This window comes from Martes martes (assembly GCF_963455335.1).
Source record: "Martes martes genome assembly, chromosome: 15".
Classification (NCBI taxonomy): Eukaryota; Metazoa; Chordata; class Mammalia; order Carnivora; family Mustelidae; genus Martes; species Martes martes.
The window spans coordinates 63,053,547-63,072,421 of NC_137903.1; the positions used below are offsets into that span (position 1 = coordinate 63,053,547).

An 18,875-nucleotide genomic window follows, 5' to 3' on the forward strand; every position below is an offset into this window, starting at 1 on the left:
CACACAAGTGAAGCAAGGTAGCTTGAAGTAGAGTTTGTTGACCAGGCGTGTGGTCAAGATGTTTTTGATTTTGCTCGTGCATTTTAGATTTTTATGGATACACAGACAGAAAATCCAAACCCTGCTGTCAGAGAAGGGGAAGCCTTTTGTTTTAGAAGCTCACCCTGAACACACAAGACTGTCTGAAGAAGACTTGAGGAACAAGATAGAGAAGCGCAGAATCACTGAAGTATGACGAGTCCCTTGAGCCGCAGCCTAAAATCTTCATCTGAAAATCATCATCGTCATCATAATAAAGGTTCTGCCTCGTGGCTGCAGAGAACAATGCCACCGGCTATAAAATCCTTAACGGATCGCTCATAATTTCTTCCTTCCTTTCAAATAAAACACATGGTTCTTTTCGCTCTGAGAGTACTTGGACCATGACTGGATCTCAGTGCCACATTCTTCATAGCAGCGACATGGAATGGGGGTGGCAAGTACTATTAACACCATTTTACGGACGGGGACCAGGGAAGCTTAGGAGTGAGTCACACAGGGTCACGAGATGGGCAGCTCCAGGCCCAGAAACCATGTTCTCACTCTCATTCCCAAGTGGTTCCACTCTTGAGAAAAGCAACCATGTGTGTAGACGCTCACAGCATTCAAAGAGCTTCCCCATCCATTTTCTTACTCAACTTATGGCTTTGCTGCCATCTTACCCCAACGTGACATTTCCCAGACTGAGTTTATCCCGATTGTTTCAAAGACTAAGAACTCTGATTACGAATTCCTAAATGATACACTTGCTATCCAGAAGTCAAAGTAAGTAATGATAGTATCATTTCTTCTTTGGTTAAAAACCTTTTTTAAAAACATAATATAATTTTTCCAGAGGAAATTAAACTTCTCCTGGAACAAAATGATAGTCAGTGTTCCACTCAGACAATGTCACTTGGAAAAGTAAACGAATCCATTTGGATTTCAAACTTCTGAGTCATATGGGATGCCCTGATCATTCTGCTTTGAAATTGCAAGCCACTGCCTATTTTTCTCATAGGAAGTTCAGAAGATTTATAGTTAGTACTTATTTTTCCTTTCTTAATGTTTTCTTTTTCTTTCTTTTTTTTAAAAGATTTTATTTATTTATTTGACAGAGAGAGACACAGTGAGAGAGAGAACACAAGCAGGGGGAGTGGGAGAGGGAGAAGCAGACTCCCCGCCGAGCAAGGAGCCCAGTGCGGGGCTCGATCCCAGGATCCTGGGATCACGAGCTGAGCTGAAGGTAGACGCTTAATGATCGAGCCATCCAGGGGCCCATCCTTTCCTAATGTTTTCATTTTTCCACTTACAGTAAGTTGCAATCACTCCCTTTCAGTGTACAACTACAGTATTTGAGCTTGGTGAAAAACTAACTTGGAATCAGAAGGATGCAAATTAAAATAATAATAATAGGATGCCATTTCAAACTTCCTAGATGGGCGAAACATCATAAATCTGGTAACACCAAGGGTTAGCAAGTGTGTGCAGCAGCAGGGATTCACAGATTGCTCTGGGGGGAGAATACTGGTGCAAGCACCTAGAAGGTAACAACGGAACTTTGTCAAGCTCTAGTTGTACATAACCCGTGATGCAGCATTTCCACTTCTCCGTGTCTCCTCTAGTAAACCTCTAACAGGTAGACATAAGTAAACACACACAAAACTGTTCAGGACAGCCCTGTTGGTAACAGTGACAGAGTAGAAGCAACTTCACAGTCCCCCAGAAAGGCGAATGCACAAACTGTGCTTTGAGATTCAGCAGTGGAGGTGAATGGACCCTTCTCAAAACATCCACGTGTATAAAATCTCAAACACCAATTGTTGATTTTAAAAGGTACTCCAAAAATCAAATAAATAAAATGCAATATAGTAAAATAAAATAAAATCAATAAAACAAAAGTTGCTCAACAAGAGTGTAGTATATATACACGTGAAGGCCACGTACATGCACACAGACATGCCCTCATACACAAAACATACCAGGAAACACGGAAAAGCACTAGCAGTAATTATATAATCAACCTCAGGACACTGGTCATCTCAGCAACAGCAGAAGAATAGGAGACCAAAACTTTGGCTTTACCTATATTGTTTTATTTCTCTCAAAATTGAAGGAGATGGCAAAATAAAGATTGGAACTATTAATATTGTTTTAACCTCAGTGGTGGGCAGCTAGGGTTCATTATGTGTTCTAGCTTGCTCTATGTTTGAAGTGCTTCATAGTTAGACACTTTAAAATGCAGAGCTACTTTTCTAGCCAGAGCGCACAAAAGGAAAGGGAGAGCAATGAGTGAATGGGAGAGGAAAAGTTAGGAATAGAATTCGGCAAACTTTTTCTGTGAAAGGCCACACAGTAAATATGTTTTACTTCGTGGGGTGTGTCTCTGTCCCCACTACTCACTCTGTCTTTGTAACCCAAAAGCAGCCATGAAGAAAATGGAGCTACACAGGCACGGCTATGTTCGGTATAACCTTATTTACGGAAACAGGGTGCAGATCGGGCCATCGCGTGCCGCAGATCACAGTTGCTGAACGTAAGCGGGTGCTCCCCGAGCCAATGAACGTGCACCTCTAGCTGGAGAGCTCAGCCACAGCCTCCCAAACAAAGGCTTCATGTCACGGATGAAGTACCTTTGGCTGTTGAGGTTCTAGTAGTAAAATTCATAAAAATAATCGTTGCATTCTAACACTGTTAAGGGGCTTTTTTTTTTTTTTTTGGAGTTCGCTGGTGGATTCGGATTCTGTTTTCCCTTGGGCCGTGGGAGCAAGTTTATCCCAGATGTGCCTGCCCATGGGCAGCCTTGGGTGATTCCCTCCAACCTGCCAAGGATGTGCAGAACTCTTACGTAGGTCACAGAAAATGTTCGCGCCTCATCCCATTCGCCCCTCACGCACAGCCCGGCACTGCCTGGAACTGACCTCGAAACCCAACAAGGTCGCGCTGGGAGTGAGTTGATCAGCTCAGCTGAACCCCTGACCCTCGGTCACTTACACCTTTTGGCAGGGAGGATCCAGCACTGCCGCAGCCTTTCCTAGAACTTAGGCGGCATTCCGACTCAAGAGCCTATCGCTCTAGAAAAGGCTGATATTCTAGGAAACGGCCAGTGATCCTTTAGCGGCCTCTGTACTGTCCCGGCCTGTGCAGCCCTTGTTCTGACACCAAGAAAGCCCAGGCCCCAGGGCATTACTTAAGAGGAAAGTGCTTTTGCTTCCTCTCTCTCTACCCAACCCACTTTGACCAACCCACGCTGCTTAGCGGATCGGCATTTATGGTCCTGGCCCCCCTTGCAAACTGACGACATTGTCAGGCCCCAAGGATAGTTAATAAAACCAAAAGGAATTATTTACGAGTTTCTTCTGAGACAAGCCAAACACAAGATGTGAGGATAAAATGAACGATGTTCGTGCTGTGGTACCCACGATGATGGCAATGCTCCTGAGAGGTTAATTGTATGCGAACCATTTCTCTGAGTAGCAAAGTGATTCAAGACAAAGGAAGACTCTGAGGGCTAAATTCAGGGCGTGGTGGAGCCACTGACCTGTGTGTGCGAGTGTGTGTGTGCGAGTGTGTGTGTGCGAGCGAGTTAGCCAGCTGAACAAAGAGGCATGCATGTTCTCTCCCCTGGGGACCCCCCCCCCCCCACATAAGGGCTAGAGGAGATGCGCTGTGAGCAAAAACTCAGTTGCTTTGGTGCCCTTGATTGGAGTGAAAAGCATAATGGTCACTCCAGCAAAATACGTCTTGTCTCCTTGCCTGTCCTGACACCGAGATTCCGGATCCTTGGCGATGTTCCCGTTGCTCTGCGTGAAGGAGTAAAGAAACGAGATGGAGGGAAGGAAACCCCCAGTTGGCCCCAGCCACCAAGCGACATCATCAGCCTCTTTTCCTGCTCTTGCAAATGGGCGGTTTGCTTTCCTCCTAGGTTCTGGGGAAGCATAGCTTCTCCGGGTGATTGCCAGATGTGAAAATGTTTCAAAGCGTTCAAAGAATGCATGTTGTTAATCATCACATCTAATACTGTGAATCTGAGAGTTTTTGCCCCAAACTGATCGGAACATGTTTTAATTCTGTTCTCCCTGACAACAGCTAGGACCTGTTGAATGAAAGCACGCATCGTTGAGCCTATCAAAGATGCCTGTGAAGCTGTTCCTGGAACTAGGGGGGTTGAGGACCAGGCTGACTCTGTAAATCTTTCCTGGCTGGGACTTGCAAACTTTTGGTTGTGTTTTTTCAGAATGTTAATAATTTTAGAAATTATTAAAATGGAACCAACATACTTTCTTTTTAAGAGACTATTGAGATCACAAATCATTCTGCAAGTATAATAAGCTGTGTGACTTGAATGAGTCCAATACTCAGTGCTTGCCGTGAATCTGCTGGGAGCGTGGCCATTTTCATGTGACAATTCATGTGTGGAACTAAGGAGGCATGAGGAAAGTTCTTTAATAGTTCGGCCTCAGATTTTCAGATTGTATTGCCCAAAAATGCTTTTGCAAAAAAAGAAGATCTTTCCCTTTTTCCCTCCTCCGTTCTCAATACTTTTACTTCTCTTGCCTCTTGTCATTACACTTACCTAATTCTGCCCTCTTGGCAGTGTCACCGCCTGGAAGAATCCTATTTGGAGTCTAAGACACTCGTTAGCTGTTACTTCCTGGGCCTCTCCTGTTCCCCGTCCAGGAGGAACCGATTGATGCTCTTTCCCTGTGTCCCCACTATCCCCTGCACCACTGGCCCGTGGAAGCCACCAGAAGCAGTTCTTTGAAACACAGATCTCAAAGTCCACCTCGACTCTGCTGATTTGGGGGTGTTTTGGGGGGTGGAGCTGAGGAATCTACATTCTAAAGCATCCCAGTGGTTCAGATGTTCTTGGCCGTGCAAACCTATCCCATTGTGCTTCCATAATCTGCATGCCAAAGGGCATGGTATTTGTGTGTCCTTCAACACATATTTATTGAGTATCTACTTTGTACCAGGCACTGTTCTGAGTGCAGGACGTACAGTATGGTTAAACAGGTGGTCCTTCTTCCTTGGGCCTTATATTCCAGTTGCGGAAGTCAGACGGTGCAAAAATCCATAAGATCTTTCAGTACTCTCTTCCCGGATGCTAAGCGCCATGGAGGAAAACAAAACAGGTATGAAGGAGACAGTGAATGGCGGGGCTGTGCTGAAGTCACCCATGAAGGCCTCACCAAGGTGGCGATAATTGAGCAAAGACTTGAAGACGGTGGTAGAAGGCCATGTCGATATCAGGGGAAAGGCAAACGTAAGGCCCGAGAGCAGAAGAGTGCCACATACATTCTGGAAACAGAAAGGTGAGCAGGGTTGCCGGAGCAGAGCAAGTAGGAGAGTGTCGATGAGGTCCATGGGATGAGAACAGGGAGAGCAGATCTTGTCAGGGCTCGTCCAACACTGGAAGAACTTTCTTTTTTGTCTCTGAGGGAGATACTGGAATTCTCAAGGCTTATCAGAGTTTGTTCCAGAATAAATACTCAGCGAAACTTGATAAATGAAGGAATTCTCTGCTGTGTGGTTTCCAGAAGCCTCTTGTGGTTTACACTTAGATTAACAATAATGACCTATAGGAATATTTTAGCGTGGATATTTTAACACAAAGATTTTTTTAAAGATTTTGAGAGGGAGTGAGTGAGTGTGAGAGAGAGATCACAAGCAGGGACAGAGGGAGGAAGAAGCAGGCTCCCCACTGAGCAGGGAGCCCAGACATACGGCTCGATCCAAGGACCCTGGAATCATGATCTGAGCCAAAGGCAGATATTTAACCAACTGAGCCACCCAGGTACCCCTTAACACAAATATTTTTAGTATAGTATAGCTACCCTCACCTGGAGCCAGGATTCAAATATTTCACATGCTGGATCTTGGTAAGTTGTGAAGCCTCTCCATGCCTCAGTTTCCTAATCCATAAAGTGGGAGAAATATGAATACCTATTTCATAGAACTGATATGTTTATACATGAAAAGAAAATGTAAGAGGGATGGGTTTTGAACACCAATAAATACTAACTATTATTATTGGCAGAAATATATGTAAGACATTGATAATAGTTCAGGGAGGTTAATATATTTAATATTAAATTTATTTATATTTATATAAATTATATTATTATAAATTATATATTTATATAAATTATATAAATATAAATAAATTTAATATTAAATAAAAATTAAATATAAATGTGTAGTATGCATTCTAGAACTATATAATAGTATATGTATATTATATATATATATATATATATATGATTTCTACATGCCACTTTGGTGTGTGCATGTTAAAGGAATGAGAGTCTCGTGCAGTTCTCGAGGTGGTAAGGTATCCAGGGAAGCAATGAATAAACGTGAATGTGGTGGTGAGGATGACAAGGATAACGAAGGAGCTGCCGTCCTCAGCAGATAGAGATCATCTTTGCTGGGGGGGTGGGGTGGGGGAGGGTATTGCTGTCCCTGGAGGGGATTAATGGAAATAGAGCAATGGAAACTGAATTCAGCTTCAAAGAAGTCCATCTTTCAGGCAGACTTGGTTTGCTTCCTGCAAGACCTGATTCTAAGGAAGCTCCTCTCTAGCTCCCATCCCTGCACACTTGGGTCATGAGGCCCTGATACACAGAAGGCAGAATCTATTCACGCGGTTACCATTGCGTTCTCTAAGGCAGTTTTAATAACGGCCTTTCTCTAAGGCAGTTTTCATAAGGGCCTTGGAGAGTTCTTAATTCACGACTGGGAAGTGGTTTCCGCTCCTAGACTCTACTTCATGACTCTCTTGAATTAACTTGAATATCTTTGTGCAGAGGTTCAATGTACTTTTCTATTTCTAACAGTTACCAGAGGTGTAAATATTCCTTTCCCCGGTCTGTGTCCATTCGTAGGTTAATACTCATTTTAAAGAAGCTTGTGACCCACACCCACCCCCTTGCCCTTTCTTTTTGCTGGTACTCCCGATCGGATCCGTGTCTCCTTCTGGTGGCTCCGGAGACAGGTGCGTGACTCCTGGACGTTCCTTAGCGGTTGTGCGGCCGTGGGCCAGTTCCTAACGTCTGCGTGCCTCAGTTTCCTTCGCTGCAATGTAGGTATAATAGCCGCCAACTTAGACGTGCTTTGAGGATCACATGAGGAATACACGTGATGTGCGTGGGACAGGACTTGTCACCCACTAGATGAAGACGCAGGGAAGCCTAGTCACGGTGGCTGGCACTGCGGCCGGCGCGCGCGGGCTGTTGTTGGCGACCTTCGCCTTGTCATTCTCCTGCAGCCCCCCCACCCCGGGAGTGTTCTGTGTTCTTTTCTGCTCGCCCCTTCGCCCCTCGCGTCGCCTTTCGGAGGGCGCCCCCGCCGTCCCCGCCGTCCCCGCCGTCCGGAGGGGGCCTGGGCCGTCTCCCCTGCAGCCGCCGCCCCGACAGCAGCTCCTCTCCTGAAACCAGCGCCGCCCCAGCCAACCCGTCTCCCTCTTCTCTCGTTCGCAGGATGTTCTGGAAGCTCTCCCTGTCCTTGTGCCTGGTGGCCGTGCTGGTGAAGGCGGCCGAGGCCCGGAAGAACCGGCCCGCGGGCGCCATCCCGTCGCCCTACAAGGACGGCAGCGGCAACCACTCGGAGAGATGGCAGCACCAGATCAAGGAGGTGCTGGCCTCCAGCCAGGAGGCCCTGGTGGTCACCGAGCGCAAGTACCTCAAGAGTGACTGGTGCAAGACGCAGCCGCTGCGGCAGACGGTGAGCGAGGACGGCTGCCGCAGCCGCACGGTCCTCAACCGCTTCTGCTACGGCCAGTGCAACTCCTTCTACATCCCGCGCCACGTGCGCAAGGAGGAGGAGTCCTTCCAGTCGTGCGCCTTCTGCAAGCCGCAGCGCGTCACCTCCGTCCTCGTGGAGCTCGAGTGCCCCGGCATGGACCCTCCCTTCCGACTCAAGAAGATCCAGAAGGTCAAGCAGTGCCGGTGCATGTCCGTGAACCTGAGCGACTCGGACAAGCAGTGAGCCCCGCGCCTCCCCGCGAGCTCCCCGGGCCGCCGCCGCCGCCGCCTTCGTCTCCGTCCTCGGAGCCCGCGCCGCGCCGCCCGGTGGCCCCTCCGCGGCCCGCGCGTCTCCCCAGGGGAGCTTCGCCGCCGCGTCCCGGCCGACCGCGGGACCCCCGCGCGCCCCCCTGCGCGCCCCCAACGCGCTGCGCTTCGGGCCCGGGGGGCGCGGCTGGAAACCCGCTCCGCGCCAGCCGGCGGCCAGAGGGGACCTTCCGGGGGCCGCGCGGCCGCTCTGGCGTAGATGTTTCCACCATGTGGAAAAGCGCGTCTTTCCCCGGCCTCCGCCGACACTCCAGCTCCCGTCGCGCGGAAGTGAAGGACGCGGCCCTCGGCCCTGTGCCGCGGGGCCCGGGGGAGCCCCCGCCCGGTGAAGGGAGGGCCGCCCTCGCGCTGCTGCGGCGCGGGCCTGGACCGCGTCCCCGCGCGGGAAGGGGAGGTTCTCCCAACGAGCCCGCTCCCCGAGAAGACGACTTGAGCCACTGGGATCATGAAATGGGCTTCCCTGGGGACCTTGCTCACGGCAGGCCGCCCTCTCCCCACCCCCAGCCACCACCACCTCTTCTTCCTCACTTCCCCCCGCCCCCCATCTGTGGACTCAGATGAACTCTGGTGTGCATGCTATTATCGCTGCAATTAGAATATTATCACACACAAAGGTCTCCGTATTAACGCTGGTTTTGTAACTGACCTGTATTGTAAAGGGCTGTGCAGAAGCGCTGTAGACCTATCCATGTATCGGCTCACGAGTTCGGACTCTGGCTTTGCAGCACGGTTCTGAGTAAGGCTCGGCAGGGGTTGAGCTCAGGAATAATGGGGGTTGAGCTCAGGAATAATGCCCGGTCAGCAGCTCACTGTCCAGACCTAGTCTTACATTGGGCAGGGAGATGGCAGGTGACCTCACATTGTGATCTTACAGTGAAAACTGTTTCACTAAATAAATCATTGCAGCACAATGTGGGAAGTGGGTTGGGACGGATGGGTGTTGGGAGGGGACTCACTGGGGAGCCTTTCACAGGGAACTTAAAAGCCCCGTGATGTTTAACAGTCGTATGTGCCGTGAGAAGCTATACCACTTTACTGCCGTGACCCGAAACAAAAAATATTTCCTGCTAAAAGAGAGAACTATTTAAACATATAAGGAATCAGGTCACTTTGTGCTGTAGGAGGAAGTAAAAGATAAAATATATAGAATAGAAATCTAGTTATGCTATCCTACAGAAGTTTCGTTTTCAAAGAATGGGCTTTTTTTTTTTAAAGGACGATCAAACATCAGCTTACGTTTCATGTTTATAATGAATCGTTGAGGATTATATGTTGAGGTCTCTTGGTGTAAGAAAGCTGACATAATTTATTTTCTTGCAAAATTATACTTACCTTGAGTCCCTTTGCTAAATTGCCCCACAAGAGTCTTCCCTGTGAGTAGTGTTTGTGGAATCCGATGACTGTGAATGAGATGCCATTGGTGGGAATCAGCAAACTTTGAAAACCTTTCATTGGTCATTTCTGAGCACCGAGTCTCATGTGCTGCTGCCAAGGGCACTCAGAAAGGCCCACCTCCAGGTTTGTGAGACCCTCTACAAACGGCTTGGGGAACTGAGGCTTCCTGATGGGGGGGTCTAGGGGCATTCACCTGGAGAGCGAGGTGTGGCGTGTCCCTGAATCTCTTTCCTGCCCCTGAACTGCAGGTTTCATTTCTGTCTACCCCGTAACTCCATGAGACCCGAGCACAATATGCTATTGTAAAGGGGAGTATTGGTTTTGGAAATGGGGGATAGACAGCCCTCAATCAGGAGGCAGAACTCAACAGAAATCCTTGAAGGCTGGAACCTTGGGACGGGAAGAAAGAACAGAGAGCATGTCCAAGTTGAGAATTTATTTTTGCCTGAAATGGAAAACCTCAAGTTAGACGCAGTGCAGAACACACGGCAGAAAATCTGTGAAGGAAGGAGGTCCACATGACTGAAATGGAGGCCAGTGGAGTAGAGGAGGTTGGGAGTGGATGGGATTCTCTGGCTGACTGCAAAGCCAACCCTGTCATTTTATTAACACATAACCCACGCAGATAGAGGAAGGATTAAGCTATGAACTCACAGAATACACACATGAGTACACTCTCTTTGAACCCGGTTGTGGGTGTAGCAATGGAAACAATATGATATGCTGCAGGGTTAAGCTCCTTTTGGGGGTTCTTCTATGTACAAAGTTTACCTTATAATGGCTCAAATTGTATTTAATTGTTTTTTTTTTTGGTTTGTTTATAAATGAAGAAAAGCTCTAAGTATAATGTAATTATTTTATAGGTGTACTATTAAATTATAGAACAAATAAAGATACTCTAGGATTCTTTGTGATCCTGGTGTGATGTGCGATAAAAATGGAATTCAGCATTTGTTTCCGTGGGCCGTGAAGGGAGCACTGTGTGTTCAGAGGGCTTGTGTCCCATCACGGTGAGTTCAACCCTTAGCCTACGACACGCAGCCTCCTCTGGGACCTGGCGTCTTCAAAGAGAATCAGAATCAGGCATTCAAGGAGCAGAGGTGATGGGGATGGCTCTCAACCCTGGTCTTGGGCGATTTCTAAGCCTCTTAGAGAGTACTCAGCAGCTGAAGACAGAAATCTTGAGCTCTTCTCATTGTGTTCTTTGAATAAGAAAAAATGAATGAGGAAGGGTTGAGAAACTGCTGCAAATACAAGTTCATCTTCCTTGGAATGGCCAGGGCACCACCCTTGTCTCATCGACAAGCCAGAACTTGCCTTGAGTTTGGTCCATTTTCACATTCACTTTTCACGTGCTTCAACATTTCTTAATTTAAATGCTTTTCAATTTCACAGTGTCTCTATTTTTCAATGAATTGACTTATATCCCCTTCAAGTAATTCAATTGCCAATAAAACAATAAACACTATAATAAAACTGTATATGGTTGATTTACTGTATGGACTTCAAAGGAATTAAATTTAACTTAATAATAAATAATTTATCTTAGTTTATTAGGTGGGACAGAACATTCCACTTAAATGAAGTTAAGGTATTTCAGTTGTTTCTGAAGTTGGCCAATAGATTTTTTTTTAAAAGATTTTCTTTATTTATTGGACAGACAGAAATCACAAGTAGGCAGAGAGACAAGCAGAAAGAGAGAGAGGAAGCAGGCTCCCTGCTGAGCAGAGAGCCCGATTCAGGGCCACACAGGCACCCCGGCCAATAGATTTTTAAGTTATAAAGTCAATGAAAATGAATTTTTGCTATTGAGTGAACAATTTAGAATGTATGTATTCCTGGAAAGCTCATTTGATGATCGACCTATCACCACTGACGATTAGCTCTACATAGGAGATAACCAATAAGACCAAATCATAAAATACAGCTAAAATTTGTTGATCGTCAGGTTATAATTTGAATCCTTCTTAACCTCCACCACCCTTCCCACCCTCTTCCCCCAATCTCACTGCCACTACTTCTCAAACACCACAAGCCATTTACCAAAGGAGAAAAATGGGAAACCAAGTAGTTTTTGTTGTGGTGATGATGGTTATATCCATTGGCATTTCCGGGTTGCTGATTTCTCTACTACTCAGTCGGATACATAAGGAGAGTTGAGGGTGGGGAAAGCAGGGAAACAGCTGTAATGTCATTCCTTGGATCTCGAGGTTTCTACCTGATCTGCCTTGCCCCCCTCAACTTTTAGGGCCTTATTATGTTTGATAAACTCTTTAGTGGGAGGAGTCGGCAGAATGTATCTACCCCATCTTGTCTGTAATCAAAAGTCTTATGAACCTTTGTAAGATTTACTACCTATTCTCTAAGGTTTATAGTGTATAAACCTCAGAGTTTGGCGTATATATTATGTATAAACCAAGACCTCCAACATACTTGCCCCATATCTCTCATCTGGTCCTATTACATGTTGTTGATCATATGGTCAATCAATATGACATTTTACAGAATGCCCATAAAATCCAGGTTATTTTAGATTACATCTTGATAAAGGGTATAAGAAACTTGGGTAGACTTGAGGGCAAGATCATAAACCATCGTTTATCCCATGGGAATGCCAATAGCATCCACCTCTCCTTCCTCATAGGTGTGGCTAGAAACACATTTGCTAGATCAAGTGCTGGAGCCTATTGTAATCTGTTCTAGCAAAACGAAACCAAAACCAAATAAGCGAAAAATACACTGAGCACAGTAGCTGCAGCAGGGGCTCCTGTCTTCCCACCTGCCATATTCTATTTGATTTTTGCAGGAGCTGACCTGATGAAATACGTGGGGTACGGTAGAAGTTATCACAATATTCAACTCTCTGAAAGTTTCATTAGTTTACTCCACCCTGTTTGGAAATTCACTCTTTCCTCTGGGGTAGGAAGTTTCAGAAACGTCTACTTGCGCTTCCTTGCAACAATAGCTCTTACTCAAGACATCAAGGAATCATTGTGAGGGTTCTTCAGACTACCGAGGGTGTCCCTTTCAATTATGCATTTGGAGATTAGGGGTAAGACCAGCAGAGTAGTCAATAGACTACTGGGCCCTCTGAGAACCAGACTTTGGCGAGGATTCTGATGGCCCTTATATCCCCCTCCCTTTAACAGGGAGCCATGTCGGTTTATTGCATCTCCAGGGATTTGTGTAAATTCAGAACCAATGTTCAACAATCTTCAGAAGTTCTGAGGATTCCTCTTTTCCCACACAGCACATTTACCTGAGTAACTAGTCTTAACTCCCCTGGTTAAGTACCAAGAGAATAACAAATGAATAAATCTGCCCTGGTGTTAAAGGGTCCTGACTTCTAAAGAATCAGCCCCTCCTTTAGTCAGTGGGTTCCAATCTGATCTGGAAACTGAGCAAGGAATCGTGATTCTTACTGAGATATTGCCCTCTGTCTCTGATAATCCGTCATTGATTTCTTTCGACTATATAAATTAAGTAGTATCCTTGCTGGCAGCCCATCTCTCATATCCAGGAGCACCGTGTTCTATGAATCAACTCCCAGTCGGGACTCTGTGGATGCCACTCCAATCCCATAACTCTTTGCAACAACTGTGCCCACAATACTCCGGAAACTTAAGCACTGGTACCTGGCTTATATTATTTTGAGATCTTGCTCTTCTCGGGTTCTTCCGGGAGCCTAGTTTTTTAACAGCATCTCTTCCTACTGTTAGCCTTGGGCTCCAGACAGCTGAGCTTCTCGCACTGTTGCTGCTCCCAAAACAAGCACAGGCAACGTTGCTTTGGTGAACATAGGCTTTCCTGGGACTGTCATTGGCTGGTGGGCTTTTTAGCTTTATACAGTGAATGCATTTTAGCCTGCCCTTTTCTCTGAGCCTGAGGATCCTTTCCTCCACCATCTATCATAGAAGCTCTTACATTTTTCTTTCATTAAATGTGGATCAGTGTTTGTGGTACTCTAAGAATCATGCCAGTACCTTATCACTGTCCCTGGGGTATTTGTCACAGTGTTAAATCCTGAATCATGGGGGAGTACTCCCATGGTGACACCTACACTCTGCTCCCCCTTCTTGATCTAGCACCTTCGGGACACAATACCGTACTTACTTACCTGGCTCCTGCAGTGGCTTTAATCTTATCCCTTAGCTAACCCAGCACATCCCAAGTAGGGGAAAAACTCACCTCAAAAAAAAAAAAAAAAAAAAAAAAAAAAAGAACAAGAGGCAGAAGAGTAAATCACTTGTCCTAGCAGTAAGAGGCTCCATGTTTGATTGCACCTCATTAATAGCTTTTTTGATTTCAACTTGGCTAGATTTTAGCTCTTTTATTTCTCCAGAAAGGGATTTTATTTCTCCAGAAAGGGATTTTCTAGTATCTTCTGTGCTTTTTTTCAAGCCCAGCTAGCATCTTGATAGTGGTTATTCTGAACTCTAGTTCTGACATCTTATTAATGTCTGTATTGGTTAGGTCCCTAGCTGTCAGTACTGCCTCTTGTTCTTTTTTTTTTTTTTTTTTTTCCTTGAGGTGAGTTTTTCCACCTTGTCATTTTATCCGGAGAAGAATAGATGAATGAGAGAACAAAATATTAAAAGGGCAGTAATGACCCTAGAAAAATATACGCTAACCAAATCAGAAGAGACCCAAAACTGAGGGTAGAAGAAAGGGGAAAAATATATGAATGATTGGACTGATGAATAGAACAGAGCCACACACTTGATTTTGGATGTATTTTGGTCTGTTAGAAAAAACTGCCTCCCAAAATTTTAAAGAAAGAGGGGCACCTGGGTGGCTCAGTGGGTTAAAGCCTCTGCCTTCAGCTCAGGTCATGATCCCAAGATCCTGGGATCAAGGCCCACATCGGGCTTTCTGCTCAGCAGGGAGCCTGCTTCCTCCTCTCTCTCCCTGCCTGCCTCTCCGACTAGTTGGAATCTCTATCAAATAAATAAATAAAATCTTTTAAAAAAAATTTAAAGAAAGAAAATCATATATATATATATATATATATATATACACACACACACACAAATAAGAGTAAACACAGTGGAGGGATGGAATATGACTGTAAAGATGAAAATTTTAAAAGATTCTAAAAAAAGGGATTGATAAGGTAAGAAGTTGGTTGAAAAAAGAAGGAAAAAAAAACAAAAAAAAAAGAGAGAGAGAATGTGATTAGGCTGGAGACTAGATCAAAGCCATATGCTATATTTAGGGTATTTTTTCATCTGTTAGAAGAAACCGTATCCCAAAATTTTAAAGAAAGAAAAACTTCTATGTATACAAAAAATAAGGTTGAATACAATGAAGGGATAGAATATGACATTACAATGAAAGTTAAAAAAGATTTTTAAAAAGGTATTGATAAGATAAAATAGTTTAAAAAAGGTTCAAATAGGAAAGAGGAAAAATTTAAAGAATAGAGTAAGAAAATACAAAATTAAAAAATTTTAACTTTGAAAGACTAAAGAATCATGGGGGAAAAGCCATGAATTCTATGTGCTGTGTTCCCTTAGCTCTGAAGTTCTGCAGTTCTCAGTGATCGGTGAAATTGGTCTTGGCTGGACATTCTCGCTGATCTTCTGCGGGAAGGGCCCTTGCCGAGCTTCTCAGGTGTCTTTGCCCGAGGCGGAACCGCACCGCCCTTGCCAGGGGCGGGGCTAAGCAATCTGCTCCGCGCCTGGAGCTTTTGTTCCCTGAGCGCTTTCCGTACCGCTTTGGAGGACGGGAATGAAGATGGCGGCCGCCTAGTCTCCAGCCGGAGGAGCCGAGAGCTCGGGTCCCGCTCCTCAGTGCGCCTCGGAGAAAAGCCATCGGTCCTTCCCGTCTCCCGCTGCGCTCCCAGCTCCCCGGCCTGTGACCCAGCGTCTCTGTCTCTGGTGCACGGCCCCGTTTGGAGTCTCCAAACCCAGGCGATTCCTCCAATGTTCTCCTGTGCCGCTCCTCCCGGATGTGGAAGGTAAGTCTCCCTGGATCTGCCACTTGTAGGGTTCCTGCTAAGGAGTAAAGGCCCGACGGTGCCTTGGATCCTATCGTCCAGAAAGTGGTCGGTTTTCTGTTCCTAGAATTGCTGCTGTTCTTCTCTTCGATCTCCTGTTGAGTTTGTAGGTGTTCCGAATGGTTTGATAACTACCTAGCCGAACTCCTGGGACCCCACGAAATTTGCGTCTCCAACTCCTCCGCCATCTTGCTCCTCCGTGTACTTTGCAATTCTTAAGCACTGAAGGTATTGCAGCGGGCGGGAGTCTCCTCACCAACATCCCACGTCAGTTTACTCCTGGGGAAAATACTAACAGTGCGTGCTCAGCCGGCCGGGGGCCATCTTTGGTAGTTGGGCAAGGGACCCATCTCCAAATCGTGTTGTAGGGTACAATTTCTGGACCACTCCTGGAACTGCTTATCTTAGATTGGTTTCCCAAGCTCTGAGACAACTTTTTTTGTGCAGAAGGCTTATTGGGGAGTAATTTCAGAACGCAGACCTATAAGGGAGTGAGGAAATAGGATTGGACAGCAGAAAAATCAATCTGCTTGTGGTTCACGCCTCATTGGCTCCAATGCCAAGTTGTGGTGTTGGGTTCGGAGTTGTGCCAAAGGGCAGCCTGGAGGACAAGGGTTTGGATCCCCCATCAACCAGCCACTGGCTTTAGGACATCCCATGGAAAGAGTATGCATTCTCTTTCACTAAGGGTAACTTTTAGTAAGGGATGAGTTTTGAGCCATTAGCAGATGACGAATTCACTGGGGTCAAAAGATGGTGTGAGATGGGATGGGTACATCAGCCCTAATGGGGTATCTGAGTGGATCCTTAGTATGTGTGTTGGCAGGGGTTGGGGGTGGGTGTGGGTGGGGAGTTGGTTGCGGGAGGAGGGAGAAACAGAGTAAAGAATGTGGATGACCTTGAAAGAGAAGTGAAGAAAGTTCTATTTGATTTTATAGGAAATAGAAAATGTTGACAAATTTGATTAAGGATCCTTCTAGTCACAACATGCAAGATGACTGGAGGGACCAGAATCTATACTCAGGCCAACTCAGAGGCGCTTATAAGAACTTAGATGGAAGATTAGGGGCAGACAGAGCCAGATTCAGAATTGAATCTGAAAGGAAGAAACAAATACATGACATATTTGCAGAATTGGTTACTAAAGAGGATCATGTTAGTGTCACAGATGGAGAACCCAAAGCAAGTGAGGTGATGATTTGGGTTTTTAGAGATGTTAGGTCTGGATAGTGGAATAATCTTAATAAAACTGTCCCATTTGAAGAAATAGGACTGGAATTAAGTGACAAGCTGGAAGCAAAAAAACTTGACTAAATTCTTGAAGACAGTTCAGACTTCCACAAGACAGAGACACAGAATAAGGGAACAGAAGACAAAGTTACCTTTGGAAATACAGATGACCCTTGAAAGCAACACAGGTTAGAACTGTGCAGGCCCACTTAGACATGGACTTTTTTTTTTTTTTTTTCAGATTTTATTTATTTGTCAGAGAAAGGGAGAGAGAGACAAGCAGGGGGGAAGAGGCAGGCAGAGGGAGAAGCTAAGCAGGGAGCCAAATGTGGGGCTCAATCCCAGGACCCTGAGATCATGACCTGAGCAGAAGACAGACACTTAACTGACTGAGCCACCCAGGTGCCCCCGTGAACTTCGTTTTAATAAATACAGGACAGTACCGCAAGGTGTATTTTCTCTTTCTCATGATTTACCTAAAAACATTTTCTTTTCTCTAGCTTACTTTATTGTAAGAAAACAGTATATAATACATATAACGTTAAAAATATGCGTTGACTCCCTTGGGCAGACGGCAGAGTACGAGGACCCCAAGATCCCCTCATTCCATGTTTACAACAAGATAATACTCACTTCCAAGTAAATAAACTGGAGAGCTATCCAAAGACTGGCAGAACACCCTGCACAACTAAATGTAGAGACAAAGCCGCATCTGAGAGGTTAGGAAGGGCAAAGAGGGTGGTCTGCAGCTGCCCGCAGGAGGAGGGCACTGTGGGTGCAGAGAGGAGAAAGCACCAGGGAGACCACACAGGAAAAACAAATCCCTACAACGTCTGGCCTTGAAGTCCAGAGGGGCTGAATTCCAGAGTTTCTATAACCAGCAGGACTTGGAGCCTGAAGTTTTAGAAGTCAGCTGACTCAGCAGCACGGGATGATGAGCCTGGAGGGCTAGTGACAGCCCGGTCCCTGCCCTTAAAGAGACAACAGCCCGTGGAGAGGCAACACAGAAGTGACAGTGTGCACCATGGGAGGGAGATATACAGATTTGGCGAGTGTTGGGGGACTTCTCCAGGGAAAAAGTAGCTGGCAGTTTCCATTATCGTCCCCTGCCCCCCAGCATAAACACGGAGCCCTCTGGTCTGCAGGAGGTGGTGCCGGCCAGCACTTGCTACCTAAGAGCTAACAGGGTACCCTGCCCACGAACTCTCCTGAGGGCTTGCCGGCTCCAAGCCTGCTGGCCTCAGCGCAGATTTTATTAATGCTGCACATGCCCCCTGCCCAGGCTCTGCCTCCACACAGCATGCCCCTGCAGACACCGTGCTTTAGGGGATCCAGCCAAGGACTAACAGCTCAGGGCACTTTTGCTAATGCCACACACACAGCCTGCCCAGCTGCCCCGCGCACAGACACTGCGCGCCCCCAGCTGTTTCCGCCACCACTCACGCCCACCCGGCTGCGGAGGATATGGCCTACGACTAGCAGCTTCGTGCAGATTTTCTAATATTTGATGGATTCCAGCGGGGGAGGTTGGTGGGCCGAAGGGTCAAGCAGGTGATGGGGATTAAGGAGTGTACTTGCCATGAGCACCAGGTGTGGTATGGTGAGTCACTCTAGGGGACACCTGAAACTAATATTATTAACTAACTGGAATTTAAATAAAAACTTGAAAATTTTTTTTCTAATAATGCTGTCCCACCCCCAAGCCTTTCTGCGATCACGATCCCCCAGTGATCAAGCCAGTGTGCCTGGGTCTCATTAACATCACAGAGAGCAAGCACAGCCCCCAGCAGGCAGAGAGTCAGTGCGGACCTCTGGACTGAAAGGAAAAGCTACTTGGACACAATAGCAGGGCGCAAGCAACACACATCGGAGAGTCCCCTGAAGGGCCACGTTCTGGTGAACTGGGAACACTACACTGCAGGCATTATAGGACTTCTTCTTCGTAAAGCCACGACTTTCATTTTATCTATCTATCTATCTATCTATCTATCATTGTGTTCTGTTAGTCACCATACAGTACATCATTAGTTTTTGATGCAGTGTTCCAAGATTCATTGTTTATGCACCACACCCAGTGCTCCATGCAATACATGCCCTCCTTAATCCCCACCACCAGGCTCACCCATCCTCCACCACCTCCCCTCCAAAACCCTCAATTTGTT

General features: G+C 46.3%; 1 protein-coding gene across 2 annotated transcripts in view; it reads left to right on the top strand.

The window, feature by feature from the left end:
• Positions 1-10,399, top strand: part of GREM2 (gremlin 2, DAN family BMP antagonist) — a 108,678-nt gene extending 98,279 nt beyond the window's left edge. The window contains exons 1-2 of one of the 2 annotated variants that reach the window (XM_080824613.1): positions 6,992-7,015; positions 7,500-10,399. In XM_080824613.1, coding sequence (XP_080680739.1) covers positions 7,501-8,007 — 507 coding nt within the window. In that variant the 5' untranslated portion in view covers positions 6,992-7,015; position 7,500 and the 3' untranslated portion in view covers positions 8,008-10,399. Of the gene's footprint in view, positions 1-6,991; positions 7,016-7,499 lie in introns of those variants that run through there. The other variant, XM_080824612.1, reaches the window with a different exon arrangement.
• The last annotated feature ends 8,476 nt before the right edge of the window (positions 10,400-18,875 follow it).